The 13,987-nt window shown below is 44.6% G+C and overlaps 1 protein-coding gene across 1 annotated transcript; it reads left to right on the top strand.

Annotated features, from left to right (window-relative positions):
- Window positions 1–373: 373 nt before the first annotated feature.
- On the top strand, window positions 374–13,694 carry LOC132320871 (E3 ubiquitin-protein ligase TRIM36-like). The gene is made up of 12 exons (XM_059834496.1): window positions 374–393; window positions 1,109–1,142; window positions 1,780–2,013; window positions 3,843–3,852; window positions 5,256–5,581; window positions 7,036–7,182; window positions 8,280–8,375; window positions 9,316–9,569; window positions 10,231–10,355; window positions 10,910–11,203; window positions 11,507–11,804; window positions 13,340–13,694. Exons 1-12 carry the CDS (start codon window positions 374–376, stop codon window positions 13,692–13,694), a joined length of 2,193 nt encoding a protein of 730 aa, XP_059690479.1.
- Window positions 13,695–13,987: the final 293 nt, after the last annotated feature.

Genomic DNA, 13,987 nt, shown 5'->3' with positions numbered 1-13,987 from the left:
GTTCTCCTCAATCACCTTCTAGTAACTAACAGGCAGTTTCCAAAACAGCTATTTAGGCTGTGGGACAACAGGAGGAAAATGTGTGCTCTAGGTTTGTCCACGCTAGCAACACCCACCTCTGCTGGCATCTACACCTCTGGCATGAAGGGCAGAATGGTTTGCCTTGCTGTGCCACCAAAGACCAATTTCTTCACACTGTTTCAAAGGTGGCAGCAGAGCCAAAGGGGCTTTGTTCTGGTCTGCGGCTGATAGTTTATTTTGGTCCCAAATAAACCACATCCGATGTCAGCGATGGGTAGTGTGCCAATGTAGACAAGGGCTTAGGAAGAGCTACATCCTTTAAAGCCTGCCTGTAACATCGGGAAGTTTGGGGATGGCGGAGGTGGTTAAGGGGTAATAGAGTTATTCACAAGCTTGCAAATTATTACTCAAAACATAGTTGGAAGGCTGACAACTCACGTCCTTACCAGTCCGTTCTCCCCCCGCCTCGGTTAAGTAACATGTTTCAGTTTGAATATACAGACTGTGCATTACTGGCATTATCAGAATCATTTCAAGCACAGTGTTTTGTATTTTTATGAAGGTGGTTCCTAAAGTAGATGTGAAATAACATCTTTACATGTGTTCTCTAGTTCTTTGTAACACCAGGCGTGCAGAAACATCACGGGCGTGGCCGCTGCCGCTGCGGGCGTGGCCGCCCCGGCGCCGCGCCCCTGGTGCCCGGGGGGAGCCTGGGGACGCGGCCGCCGGGTCGGGGTTTGTCGTCCCCTCCGCTGTTGCGCCCTGTGCTGCGGGGGGGCGGGGGGGGCGGTGGATTGGGGGGTGTTTGCCCCCCGCGGTGTGCGCCGGCAGCCTCGTCCCTGCCCGGCTGGGAGCGGCACCGGCGGCAGCCCGAGGTGCTGGGGCGGCGGGCAGGGCTGGCCCCTACATCTTCAGACGGGGCTCGGTGCTGGCGGGGGAACCGCATAAATAAAGTCGGTCTGGTCTGGCGGCGGGCTGGACGGTGAAAACCCACCCGAGAGGGGACGAGCGGGCGCTGGGCAGCCGGTGTCCGCGCCCGCCACTTGATGCTTCGCTGGGTTTCGGTTGCCGTTGGCTCTCCCGGCAGATACTCCGGCCTCGGAGCGCAGTGCCAGATGGCTGTGGGGTCATTAAATTACTGAAGAGCTGCACAGATCCACGGGCGCCTCTTTGTGCAGGAAATAAATAAACAAACAGATAATGTTCCGGACTGGAACTATTAGCCTAACGAAGTCAAGGCAGTTCCAGTGCTTAAATGTGGATTACACGGCGGGAAAGCCTGTTGTTTAACCAGTCTGACACTTAATTTCTTTTTTCTCCCTCCCCCACCCCCCCTTCTTGAAAAGCGAGCGAGCGAGCTGAGTTAAACATATGGATTCCTATTGTTAAGAAGTATGGTTGCTTTCGTTTCACTAGGTCCTTGAGTGGAATTAAGACTACTCCCCTCCTCTCCTTTCCTCCCCTGCAAGGCAGACATGACCTAAAGATGAACCGAGTTTGCCTAGTGGCGGTGTTCATTTCAGTTGAAAGGAATGTTGTCAGTGCTTTCATAAATGTTAATTGAGATTTGTTTGCAGCGTTAACCAGCGGAATGCCTCAAACCAGCTAGAATGTGCGATTCTAGAATAGAACGATTATTCTAGAGAGCTGGGCTTTTGTGACATACAGACATACAGCTGTGCAGTAAGTCTTGCTGGCTCACGTTTTCTGCACTTACACTTGTTTTTCCCTCTTTCTGTCATGAAGGTTACCATTAAGGGTATCGAAAGAGAGCTCATCTGCCCAGCATGCAAGGAATTATTTACCCATCCACTGATCCTTCCTTGCCAGCACAATGTCTGTCACAAATGTGTGAAAGAAATACTCTCTGCATTTGAAGACTCTTTTGCTGATGGAGGCTCTGAATCCTCTAATCAGAGTAGCCCTCAAATTCAAAGCTCTTCTTCCAGCATGGACAGGATTAGTAGATCAGGTACGTATCGGAATTTTTGCGTGTTTTCCTTATTTTATGTGTTCGACTGACTTGAGCCGAATTGCGTCTGCATTGGTAAAATGTCTTCCCGGTACTCCTGATGCAGTTAAAGAGATGACTTAGGGATAGTGCGAGTCTTGTTCATTCTGTGGCGAGAACAATGGGAATATTTTTAAGGACAGTGCACTCTATTTCATATATAATAGATCAGTCTTTGTGGCGTCCTGTAAATCTTTGTAACCATTGTATTTGTTTATTCCTGTATTTCAGTTACATTGAGATGCAGTAGCATCACGTTCAATAGCGTCGCTGTTGAGGTGTAGATTTCAGCAGTTTTATTGCCTGTCAGTGGTACTGTTGAGGTGGTTCTCTCAGGTTTCGGCCAGCCTAAATTGAGTAGTTCGACTTCCTTCTGAGCCTCTGCAGACTTTGCAAATGATGGGTTTGTCCTACCCAATTCATTACGCTTACAATAAATCATTTTCCATAGACGATGGTTATTGCACGGTTGCAGAATTGGGAGACAGATGACTGTAAGAAGACTGCGCTAACCGCCTCTTCCAGTGTGGTCTGCTCTGGAAGCTTTAAGGAGCACTCCTCATGCTCTTTGTGATGTCACACTAGAAAGATTCTTACAGCTGTTGTGTAATCCACAGATGAGTTGTTCTTTTACACAGATACATCGAAAGTACTTCTTGAAAGAAACCTCATCTTGGCTTTTAGGCTTCCTTCTGACGTAACTGTCCACTTTAAAACCGCAGTCCGCAGTGATCTGGAAGAGTCGCCCACAAGACAAACCCTAAAGCTGTGTCTTGTATTTCGTATGTTACTAACGTTCATCATCCCCTTCCCAGTTTTCAAAGCTCAAATATTTTATTTCACCCACTTCTTTTAAACAACTCTTGAGTTGTTAGTACTGGTACTCTTTCAGGATCAGTTTGATAAGCAAATGCTGTGTTTGCTGTAGCTTGGCAGGTTGAGGCTTGCATCATTTGAGGGAATCCCCAAACGAAATAGCTAGTTGTCTTCATTACAGTCCTGTTTTCTGGATATGGGGTGCACAGCCCCACAATCACTGTTTAGCTCTGCATACATTTCAGCTGCTTTCTCAGCTCTCTCTACCTGCAGCGTTATGTGAAGTTTGAACGAAGAGAGCCCACTGGTGACTGCCATCTCCCAAATCCAAGTCTAGTCCCTTTTTTCCTCAGTAAGCATAATGTTCTGTCACGGCATTGTATGCATGGACTGAAGCGGTCACCGGTTTCCGCTGCAGCTGTCCACTACATGGTTTTACAACGTGGACATCAGGGCACCAGGTTGGGTGCCTAAGGAGTGGTGGGCGCACCGTGGGTGACCTGGCCTCCTTGTGAGAACTGTGGCTTGCCAAGTGTGGGAGTATCAGACAGGCTGTGCGTGGGGACCAGGCCCCCCATGCTGCTTTCAGCAGTGTAAGTAAGGAGGTAATCCTTAATCTTCCGTGGAAAGCTGCCCTCCAGCTTGCTCTCTGTCGGGCAGTAGAAATAGTGATCTAGCATGATGGGGTGCGCAGGCAGTGCTGTGGCACCGTCCACGCTGTGCACAGAGGAGGCAGAGCTCCCTTGGGAACCTGACATTTAGATGCTACTAGATGTCACCCATACTGTTCTGTTAATGCAGTCTAGCTGTTCTGCTCAGAACCTACAGAAAAGCATGAGACCAGCTGAGTTTGAGACTGACATTTATTCATGCTCTGGTTGTGGCTTCTTAGCTGATAGTGATGCATAACTACCATGGGGTACATTTTGAAGATTTTTAAAGGAACTAGTTTCTTACAGGAGTGTTGGTTTGTTTTTTTAAAGAGACTGGAAAGGGCGTGAGAGGTAGGGAGGTTTTGGATTGTTGGGTGAAGCACCCACAGAAGAGTGACACAAGGCAAGTGTCTTTTGGATAGCATCAAAGGACACTTCAAAAAGAAATGAAGCATCAACATTTCTGATGGGAAGATACTCACTAAATACAGATGGGACCAAATTTCACTTTCTGAAGAAGAACCAATTTCAACACTAAGAATTCAGCTTGAAGTCATACCTCTCTCTATTTACAAATTAGTTATACCAACATGCAGTCATCTCAAGGGGATCTTAAAACCATGCTCCAGCTCGAGAGAATGGTTTTTTATTTCTTTGTAAGGGGAGGCTGAGAGGATACATGTTAAGCGTAAACACTGGCTTAACCTGCTTCAGTAATACATAAAGGACTAATTTTGATAGTTGTGCCCTGTGGGTTCATGAGTGAGACATGGGGATGCACTCTCTGTTTGATAGCCTCAAGAATGTTACCCTGTAAATAGTTTTTGGGTCTGTGTGAGCCATCCCCTGGAACAGGCTCCAAAGAATCCCTAGGCTTGCGACTTGACTTGAGCCTTGGATCACTTTATTTTGGAGAAGAGGGGAAATTTGTGCATAGCTGTTTCGTAGGAGGGCAGCTTCTCTACTGTCCCCTTTTGAAATGAAAAGAGATAAGCTGTACCCTTGTGTAACCATGCAGATCTGTGGTTCCCCAGTTCAAGGTAGAGGAATCTCTCAGACATAACCGTCTCAGCATCCCCTTTGGTGTGCGGGGCTTACTTAGCAGCCCTCCTTTATCAAGGCCGTTCAGCAAGGGCCAAGTCAGCCTCTACGTATTTGGACTGAATGATTTGGCTGAGATTTCGTACTGGTGATATCTAGTTCTCTTGTTTTCCTCTTTAGATTTTTATGATGCCTCTTGGGGTAAGCCAGGTAAGTTTGACTCGGCCAAAGCAAACTTCAGGGAGCTCCAAGTTGGCTATATTTGTCTGGGAATAACCAGTCTCACTCTGGGAATAGACATCTTACACTTCAGCGTGTTACGAAGCTGTTGCTCTCTATGTGGGCAGCCAGTTAGCCTAAAACCAACTGGTTTCCGGAAGGTTTTGTGTTTAGTCTTTTGAAAGGCTGCGGCTTGAGTGCATGCAAAACTAGACGAAGAAGATAGGATTGGAATAGCTAAATTAACCTTACCGTAGAATTAAGTTTTAGAGCAGTAGTTTGTAATGCCCCCTGAACTCAGACATTACACTACCTTGTCATGGCAAATGTATTCTCTTTGGCTTGGCAGAGTGCATATGAATTGGTATTGTACTGGTTTGGATGATGTGCTACGATAGTTTGAAATTGGTTCATAAATTCCTGTGCTTCTCCCTTTAAAATCTAAACCTCTTCTGTTTACACTCCTCCTAAATCAGGATTTGGTGTCTACACAGGCAGAAAACGTAACTCACTGACTCCTAGATCGAGTCTGTTTCCTTGTCCGGGTTGCCAGCGGGATACTGATCTCGGAGAACGTGGCATCAATGGCTTATTTCGCAACTTTACTTTGGAAACCATTGTGGAAAGATACAGACAGGCAGCCAGGGCAGCCGTTGCTATTATGTGCGATTTCTGCAAACCTCCACCTCAAGAGGCCACAAAGAGCTGCATGGACTGCAGGGCAAGCTATTGCAACGAATGTTTCAAAATACACCATCCTTGGGGAACTGTGAAAGCCCAACATAAACATGTAGGACCAACCACCAACTTCAGACCCAAGGTAAGTATCCCGTATCTTACAGAATTTGGGTTGCAGCATTTGCATATAGCTTCAGACATATCTGTGCAATGGTAGTTGCTTTTTGGGACCGTTGTTCCTTTTTTGACTATTGCTGTTATTCATTGAGTGAACCATAAGCTTTTGTTCTTGCTGACAGCATGACTGCAGTTTTGAACATGTCTGCCTGCACAGATGATTTTCCTGAAAGTTTCCTTCCCTCCTCGCACCTCCCCCCGAATCCAGCAGTCAATGACAATGGGATAGCTTATTGCATATTCTGCTGAATGACAGTCTTATGTACCAAGGTGCTAGCGAGACTGGTGTCTTTGGGCTTTTCACCATAGACTAAGATAACATTTGGGGCCTGAGAGTTGGTTTCAGAGATGGTTTGCAATTTTAGCTTAGTGTGTCCATATTTATGCTACTCACTTCTATTTTTGAGCCCTTTCCTGTCCTTTCTTGTATGTGTGTGCGTGTGTTAAAAGATGATGCTTTTAAAGCTTGACTGTTGGCACTGATGTCGTGTTCTCCTCCTTGACATGACACTGAAAAGCTTTCTCAAGAGCTTCTCTTTGGTAACATGGAGTAGATGGACCCAAATGTCTTTCAGTGCTCTGGAACGAGGCAAAGCATTTCTTTTTTTTTAAAACACACACGCACACATGTGCACAAGCACACCCACCCACCCCCACCCACCCCCTTTTAGACGGTTTTATCTGTTGCTTGAGCTTGGAGTTGAGCAGCACTTTTTTTGCCTCTTCGAGCAGTTACTTCAACGTGTTCAATTTTTGAAAGATTACTTTTAGCAAACACCAGCTTTTTCGCAATGCTGTTTAAGCTGGTACTGGAATTAACGCTCAGCATGAACAACTTGTAATTGGAGTCAGACAGAAAAAATGAAACACTGGAGCCTTTTATCTTTAAAATGACTGTGACTGGGGGTGTGGCTGCATTTCATCTGTTGCTCCAAGAGCAATGGCTATGTGGCTGATCAGAGTCTAGCTTAAATTTAAATCATTACAGTATTATGTCAACTCCTGCTTTAAGACAGTTCGTAGTTGTTTCAAGAGATGCTGGCATGGACACAGTTGAATTTGACAGCGTGGCTGTGTTATATATTGCATTTACAGCTCTGAACAGGAGTGTAGGGAGCTTGAGGCACGCAAACAACTTCAGGGATTAGCAAAATGGTTGATTGCAGTATGGAGGCTACATGATGTGTACACAGACATCGCTACAGGTTTACTCACTGTGAACCTCGTGAAACTGTGTGTGTTCATCTGCTGGCTTTCACTGGCATAGACAAATATAAAAGGTGGAAGATAAACTGAATATAAAGAATCCACTGATGAAATCAGATGCTGCTGTGGGGTGATTTAGTGTTTTGATGGTTTGTTGGCCACCTCAGTTTTTGGAAGTACACCTGCATTCTCTCTGCTCTCTTTTTTTTTCAGATTTTGATGTGTCCAGAACATGAAATGGAGAGGGTAAACATGTACTGTGAAATCTGCAGAAGGCCTGTTTGTCATCTTTGTAAACTGGGTGGATGTCATGCAAACCATAGAGTAACAACCATGAGAACTGCCTACAAAACCCTTAAGGTAAAAGTAAATATTGTTGGACCTGGCCTTAAGAAGGGGAAAAGTACTGAGCTTCTGGTGTAAGGGCAAACTCCCTGTGGCAGGAAGCCAGGATGTGTGTTTAGAGGACACTGAACCAGTCATGAGGCATGCTGTTGTGCAACATCTGTTAATATCTATATTAGTGTGACATAGCGCACTTCTGAGAAACTGTATTTTCTATGAGGCTTGAAACATAACCTCTTAAAAGTCCTTCCACCTTGTTTTAGCCAACTGTATAGCAGTACTGACCAATGCAAAAGGTTTAAGCAGTTTCTACTTTACAATCTAGCTTTTTTAAGGTAAGTGTCCTTGTGGCTTGGATTAGCTGATACTTCAGAAGCACTCCTGAAAAATTTGCATTGGAAGTATCTGTTGGGACCTTGTATGTTTCTGAAGTTGCATAGCTGTTAATTCGCAGTACAACAGGGAAGACTTGCAAACATTGCTTTGTTGTTAAAGAATGATTGCTTCTACCTCCTCTTCTTCCTTCTCTTCCTCTCTTGCTCACAAGAAAAAAAAAAAGGGGGGGCGGGGGTGGGGGGGAAGACCAGACCAGCCTGCCTTGTGCTCTTTGGCCTCCTTGCCTGTTTGCAAGGCTTTTCCTGTACAGCTGTTAACTCTTGCAAGTCAGGAAATGCAGAGACACTCATAAGTTCATGCTTTGAACCACTCATTCTTCTAGCAAATCTTACTACAAATGAGTTAATAACTAACGTGGCTTTTCTGTAAGTTTTAGTAACGTCCTGAAGCCTCATGTTCCTAGCCTAAGAGAAGGTGGCACTTGTGGCTGGGGAAGACTGAGCCAGCTGAGGCTGTTACCTCTTGTCCTTAGAGGCTGTTACCTCTTGTCCTTAGAGGCTGTGCCCCCAGTCCTGCCCACATCAGTGGCCTGATGTCCCTGTGCAGTCATTGCGGGTCACTGAGCAATTCTCCGCAGGGTTGCTGCTCATAACTGGTGGCAGGCTGTTGTCCTTGTAACTAGATAAAGCGAGTGCTAGCTGGATGACCTGCCTGTGCTGGTTGTCGGTTTGGGTGGGATACCCTTCTTCTGCTAGCTCGCTGTTTTGTTTTCACAGGAGAAGCTTTCAAAAGATATTGAGTACCTCATCAGTAAGGAGAGCCAGGTGAAAGCTCACATCACACAGCTGGATCTGCTGCTGAAAGAAACAGAGGTAAGAGTGTCTTCCGTGTTGTCTGGGGATAGCCCTTGCAGGGACACAGCAGAGACTCAAACTGTTTTCACTGAAGTGTTTCAAATCCTTTGGCTTTTTTCAGTTAGCCAGTAAAACAATTTCTGAACAGTTTGTGTTAGTCCTGAATCACAAATGGTAAGACCTAATCCTGACAGTGTTGGAAATATGGGCAACATACAGAGGGAAGTTAAGTTTTGGGTGCTGCTGTAAATTTAATTGAAAGAAAGCTTGTTTGATACCTTAATCAAAGAGAGGTGGGTTAGACTTACAGCTCTTGTGTATTAACGGTGCTTCACAATTTACACTGGCTGTTTGCCGCCTTGAGGATGTTGCAATAAAGTCAGAATGAAGAGTCAAATCTCCCTGCAGAAGAGTCAGAGCTGGGAGCTCACGTACAAGCTGAAAAACACAATGGCAGAAATTGCAGGAGCTCCTGGCCCTGCCTGTATCTTGATAAAGATTGTCTCTGTGCTTTGTAGTTCCTTTTATCCAGGGCACTAGTTAGAGGTGACCCTACAGTTCTGAGGGCATATGTGAGAAGCTGGGCTGGACCCCCATCTCAGTGTGGTTGGGGAAGGTGGAGGAGCACCTAGCTCTTGGGCATGAAGACTTCAGAAACTGACCTGTTTTTACAGTGCTTTTCCATGAGCTGTTTAGACACATGCTATGCGTAACTCAAGACATAATCAGAGGAATACTTTCCTGCTCTTCGTTCTCTGTGTTGATCCAGTAAACGCTTACTAGCTTGGGTGCAGTGCTGATCACATTTTCAGTGCTGATGGGCATAACAAAGCTCATTAGTCTTGTCTGTCAAATGGATGACTAGATTGCTGTGATACCTTGAACAACTTGAGGTATGTTTCTGTAGACAGCCACAGTGCTGTGGAATCTGTCTAAAATGTCTTTTGTTCCCTCCTAGTGCAACAGTGAACGAGCTAAAGAAGAAGCATCTCAGAGCTTTGAGAAATTATCTCATGTCCTAGAAGAGAAGAAGTCCGCAGCTCTTAGGGCAATTGAAACTTCTAAGAATTTAAGGCTGGAAAAATTGCAAACGCAAGCAGAGGAATATCAAGGGCTCCTGGAAAATAATGGCCTTGTAGGATATGCTCAAGAGGTGCTTAAAGAAACTGATCCATCTTGTTTTGTTCAAACAGCAAAACAGCTTCATGACAGGTATCTTCATTATCTTCTGTTTGAAGTACAGATACTGTTCCAGGATGTCTGGTCAGTCATATTCTTTTGACACCTGCTAGCAAAGTACTGAATGCAGTACCTTGTATTGCAAAGGCTCAGAGATGGTCCCAGTACCGTTCAGTAGAAATTGCTACATTACAGTGTGCGTTAAGAAACAGCAGTCAGGAGGGGCTCTGTCCTGTGACAACACGTGGCCTTGTTCAGTAGGACTGCACTGGAAGGGTAGCCCATTCAGCTCACTGACACATTCCTTTGCTCAGAGATTGTATCGGGTATTTGCAAGTTAATCTAACAGGTCTCTTCTGGCTTTAAAGTCTTTGATCTTAATAGCTGTTCTCCATTAGCGCTTCACATCTGTTTTGTTCTTTGAACATAATGCCCCAAATTGTTAAAATGCTCTACCAGCTGAACGATTACCTCTTCATTATCTTTACACTGATACCTTTACACTGCTGTACAAAAGACCTTAAATTTTGCATTTGAATTCTGTCTAGAGAGACAGAAATTTCTGGGAGACATCAGTAAGTACATGAAAACAGAACTTTTTATAAAGCAAAACCTAGCATTTTTAGTTTAAGGAATGCACACATGTGAATTCCCTTTTCTCTGTTCTGCCATCCCTTTGCTTCTGTGCTTTCAGAATCCAAAAAGCTACTGAATCTCTGAAGAGCTTCAGGCCAGCAGCTGAAACTACTTTTGAAGACTTTGTGGTGGACATAGCTAAGCAAGAAGAGATCCTTGGTGACTTGTCCTTCCATTCCAATGGTAAATTGCGAGAGCATCAGGTCTTTCTCAAGTTACGACTTGAAGGGCTTCTCTGGAAAGAGGCAAAACTTATGCAGGGCTGCAGCTGCAGAACTCAGTCTTGTGACTTGCATTGTCCCTTCTGTCTCTGTGATCCACAAGGCATTACCTGGCAGCAATGGTAGCTTCAGCTTTGAAAAAGAAGCTAAGATGCCGTTGCATTCAGTACCAGTTTACATTGGCTTCCAAAACATTGTAGTTAAGTAATACTAGGTCTTCCTAGAAGCTTTTTGTTAACATGACAGAAAAGAATAGGCTTTTAGATGCTTTTTTAGCTGCCAGCAAAAATAAATAATACAACTTTCGAAGTAAAAACAGAAAGTAAGGGATTTATGTAAGTGCATGAATGGAACCATCCTCATCTGTACTCTTTAACGGATTGAGTCAGATTTCTGCCCCCACCCCCACCCCCCCCAAGTGCTATAGCCACTCAACAAAGGGCTTGTATGGTTAATTCTAAAACAACAGATATCTAAATTTGAGGGTTTTTTTCTCCTGAATCTCTGGCATTCCAGGTCTAGAAATACCAGAAATCAATGAAGAGCAGAGCAGAATGTACAACAAAGCTCTGATCAGCTGGGAATGCCCTGGGAAGACAGACTCAGCTGATATCTATGTTCTTGAGTATCGTAAGCTTAATGGAGAAGAGGAGAGTGCGACGTGGCAGGAGATCAAAGTTTGCAGCAAGAGCAAAGTAATATCTGATCTTGATGATGACAGCTCCTATGCCTTTAGAGTTCGAGGATATAAAGGGTCCATCTGTAGCCCTTGGAGCCGAGAAGTTATTTTGCGTACGCCTCCAGCTCCAGGTATTGGGTTTTCTTCTGTCCACAAGGTGTTGAATCTGTGTCTGTCGGTGTTAAGAGCTGTAGGTGGTTTCCAGTAGTTCCCAGACTTCTACTCTACTGTTACCGGTTGCGTAAATGTTTAGAAGCACTGTTAACAAACAGGTTAAGTAGGTGGCATGCTGAGACCGTTTTAGCTTGCATGACGTTCCCGGTAGCCTTTAAAAGTGAGAAATTCTGATGCCAGCATGACTTAAAATGTAGTTTATAAGCACAGAAGGCCAAATACTTAACTAAGAGGAAATTTTTTTGGATACTGTTTTTCAGTTTTCAGTTTTCTTTTTGATGACAAATGTGGGTACAACAGTGAACATCTCCTGCTGAACCCAGGAAGAACCTCTGTGGAAAGCAGGGCTGGATTTCCTCTACTGCTGGGATCTGAGCGCATGCAGGTCGGATGCTACACAACCCTGGATTACATCATTGGCGACACCGGGATTGCCAAAGGGAAGCACGTCTGGGCTTTTCGTGTGGAAGCCTATTCATACCTGGTGAAAGTGGGAGTTGTTTCTAGCAACCAGATACAGAAATTGTTCCATAATACCCATGATGTGACCAGCCCAAGGTAAATTGCAGACTCTTGCTCAATACATGTTTTATATAAGGAGATGGCTTTTTAAAAAATAAGTTAAGAGTGAGTCTGGTCGCAATTAGTACACAAGGTGAACCTAACTAGTGGAAAGTAGCTTGAAGGATATGCTGTAAGCAGGTTGTCCTGTTCATCCCCTGCTATTAGCAGAAAGGTGTTGTAATTATCCAGAGTCCTATTTTCATTCTTTTTGGGAAAGAAAGGAGGCTCCTATAGATGTCAAGATGTGCCAGTTAAAGCAAGAAGGTAAAAAAAAAGCATCACTTGCAAGATTGAAGCAATGTTTAATTGTCACTAGTAAGACTCTGCCTTAATTTCCTTAGCATACTAGGTTTGGCAGCCATTCAGAGGTACAATGTTCACTGTGTGTATCTGTATATCTTTGCTGTAGCTTGCGTCACGGTGGATTCCAAGTCACTGGCTTATCCCAGGCTATACGCTTGCATATGGTACTGGAGTGCTACTGATCACAAGCCAAAGTACAGTGGACAAACCAATAAAAAGATTTCAGCTCTGAAGTATGGTTGTAGTAAGCCTGGATGTGTCTAGGAACTGCAGGCTGGGAAGCTATCTCCTGAGGACTCTTTAACTTTTTCAGGAATGTAAAAAATGTATCAGCTTCCTCCTGTGTAACATACTGAAAGTGTAAGAACGCCTGTGTCTTGAGCTGCTTAAAGCCAGACGGAGGCTTTTTGCAAAGTGAGAAATTAGATCCTGATTTCCTGATTTCTTTTTCCTTATCCACACAAATACCTGGAAAACTTTGGCTGACACAAATCCAATCTCCCCCCAGACATCCCAAAAATGCAAACCTAGCTAGGGATTGTCGGCACAGAAGAATGTGTGCTTCTCCAGTGTGTCTTCATCTGGTGACAGAAGTAGGGGGCAAAAGCATGTAGACCGAACAAATCTGGCCACAAACTTTCCCCAGTAACCAGCTGGGAAACAGGGGTTCATGGAAACCTCCAGACAGAGCACTTTAAAAAAAACCAAACCACCAAACCAAAAACTTAAACCACTACTTTTTGTGTTGTGAATTTTAAAGACAATGTAATACAGCAGTGGTGAGGAAAACTCATAGGACAACAGTAATGTTAAATGTATTTACTCGTGTCATTTAACATTATGTAAATGAAGTTAAACATACCTTGTCTGTAATCATTAGTCATAGTCGCTAAATTACTTTTCAAGTTAACTAATTTGCTCTACCTGTAGGTTCATTAATGATTACCTAGCATGAGTACATTTAGATACATCCGCTCCTTAGTAAAGCCTTCTGTGGTCTTGTCCTCGTTAGCGTTTAGCTGTTATTTATTGTCTGAAGTGGCCCAAGTGAGTGTTCTCCACCTACTAAATGCGTCTTCCCTCCTGGCTTAGGTATATTTTTACCCCACAAGGTTTTGCAGGTGACCATGTGGTGTTTCTTGTCTTACAAAAATGTTTTCTCCAGTTCACATCACTGATCCCCCTTCAGAATTTGACAAAAGCAAATGGTTGTTTTTCTGTTCTAGGTACGAGCAAGACAGTGGTCATGACAGTGGGAGTGAAGATGCCTTCTTTGACTCACCACAGCCTTTCACACTGGTCACTTTAGGCATGAAGAAGTTCTTTATCCCCACAACACCTGCTGCCCCCAAGGATCCAGCGAGCAGAATCCTTCCCCTGCCATCGTGCTTGGGCATCTGCCTCGACTGTGACAAAGGCAAGGTGGGGTTCTACGACGCAGGCCGTATGAAATGCCTTTATGAGTGCGAGGTGGACTGCTCTGGCATAATGTACCCAGCATTTGCCTTAATGGGTGGTGCAGCAGTTCATCTTGAGGAACCTGTCACAGCAAAGTACGGGGAGTACCACGACGACATCTAGTGCAGTGATCTCTTCCCATTGCTGTTCTGAGGTGGAAGACGAGAGAGAGCAGAAGAATTCTACCTTAGTTTTCACTCCTGATTAATTACATTCTGTCCACATGTTGCTTACAAGCCTCTGGGTCATGCTTTTTTTAAACAAACGGTTCAGACACGTCCCACACTAGTGGGAAATGTTCTTCCAGGAACTCTCCTGCCTTTCTTGTGATCTGTGCAATGCTTTTCTCCACAGACTTTCTTCCCAGGGGGAAGCAGGGAAGAAGTTTGACTAGCAACCAAAATTACTCTTCGGGG

Source organism: Gavia stellata, unplaced genomic scaffold, assembly GCF_030936135.1.
Source record: "Gavia stellata isolate bGavSte3 unplaced genomic scaffold, bGavSte3.hap2 HAP2_SCAFFOLD_34, whole genome shotgun sequence".
NCBI lineage: Eukaryota > Metazoa > Chordata > Aves > Gaviiformes > Gaviidae > Gavia > Gavia stellata.
Note: the sequence above shows the minus strand (reverse complement) of the source record. Positions and strands in the feature narration are given on the sequence as shown.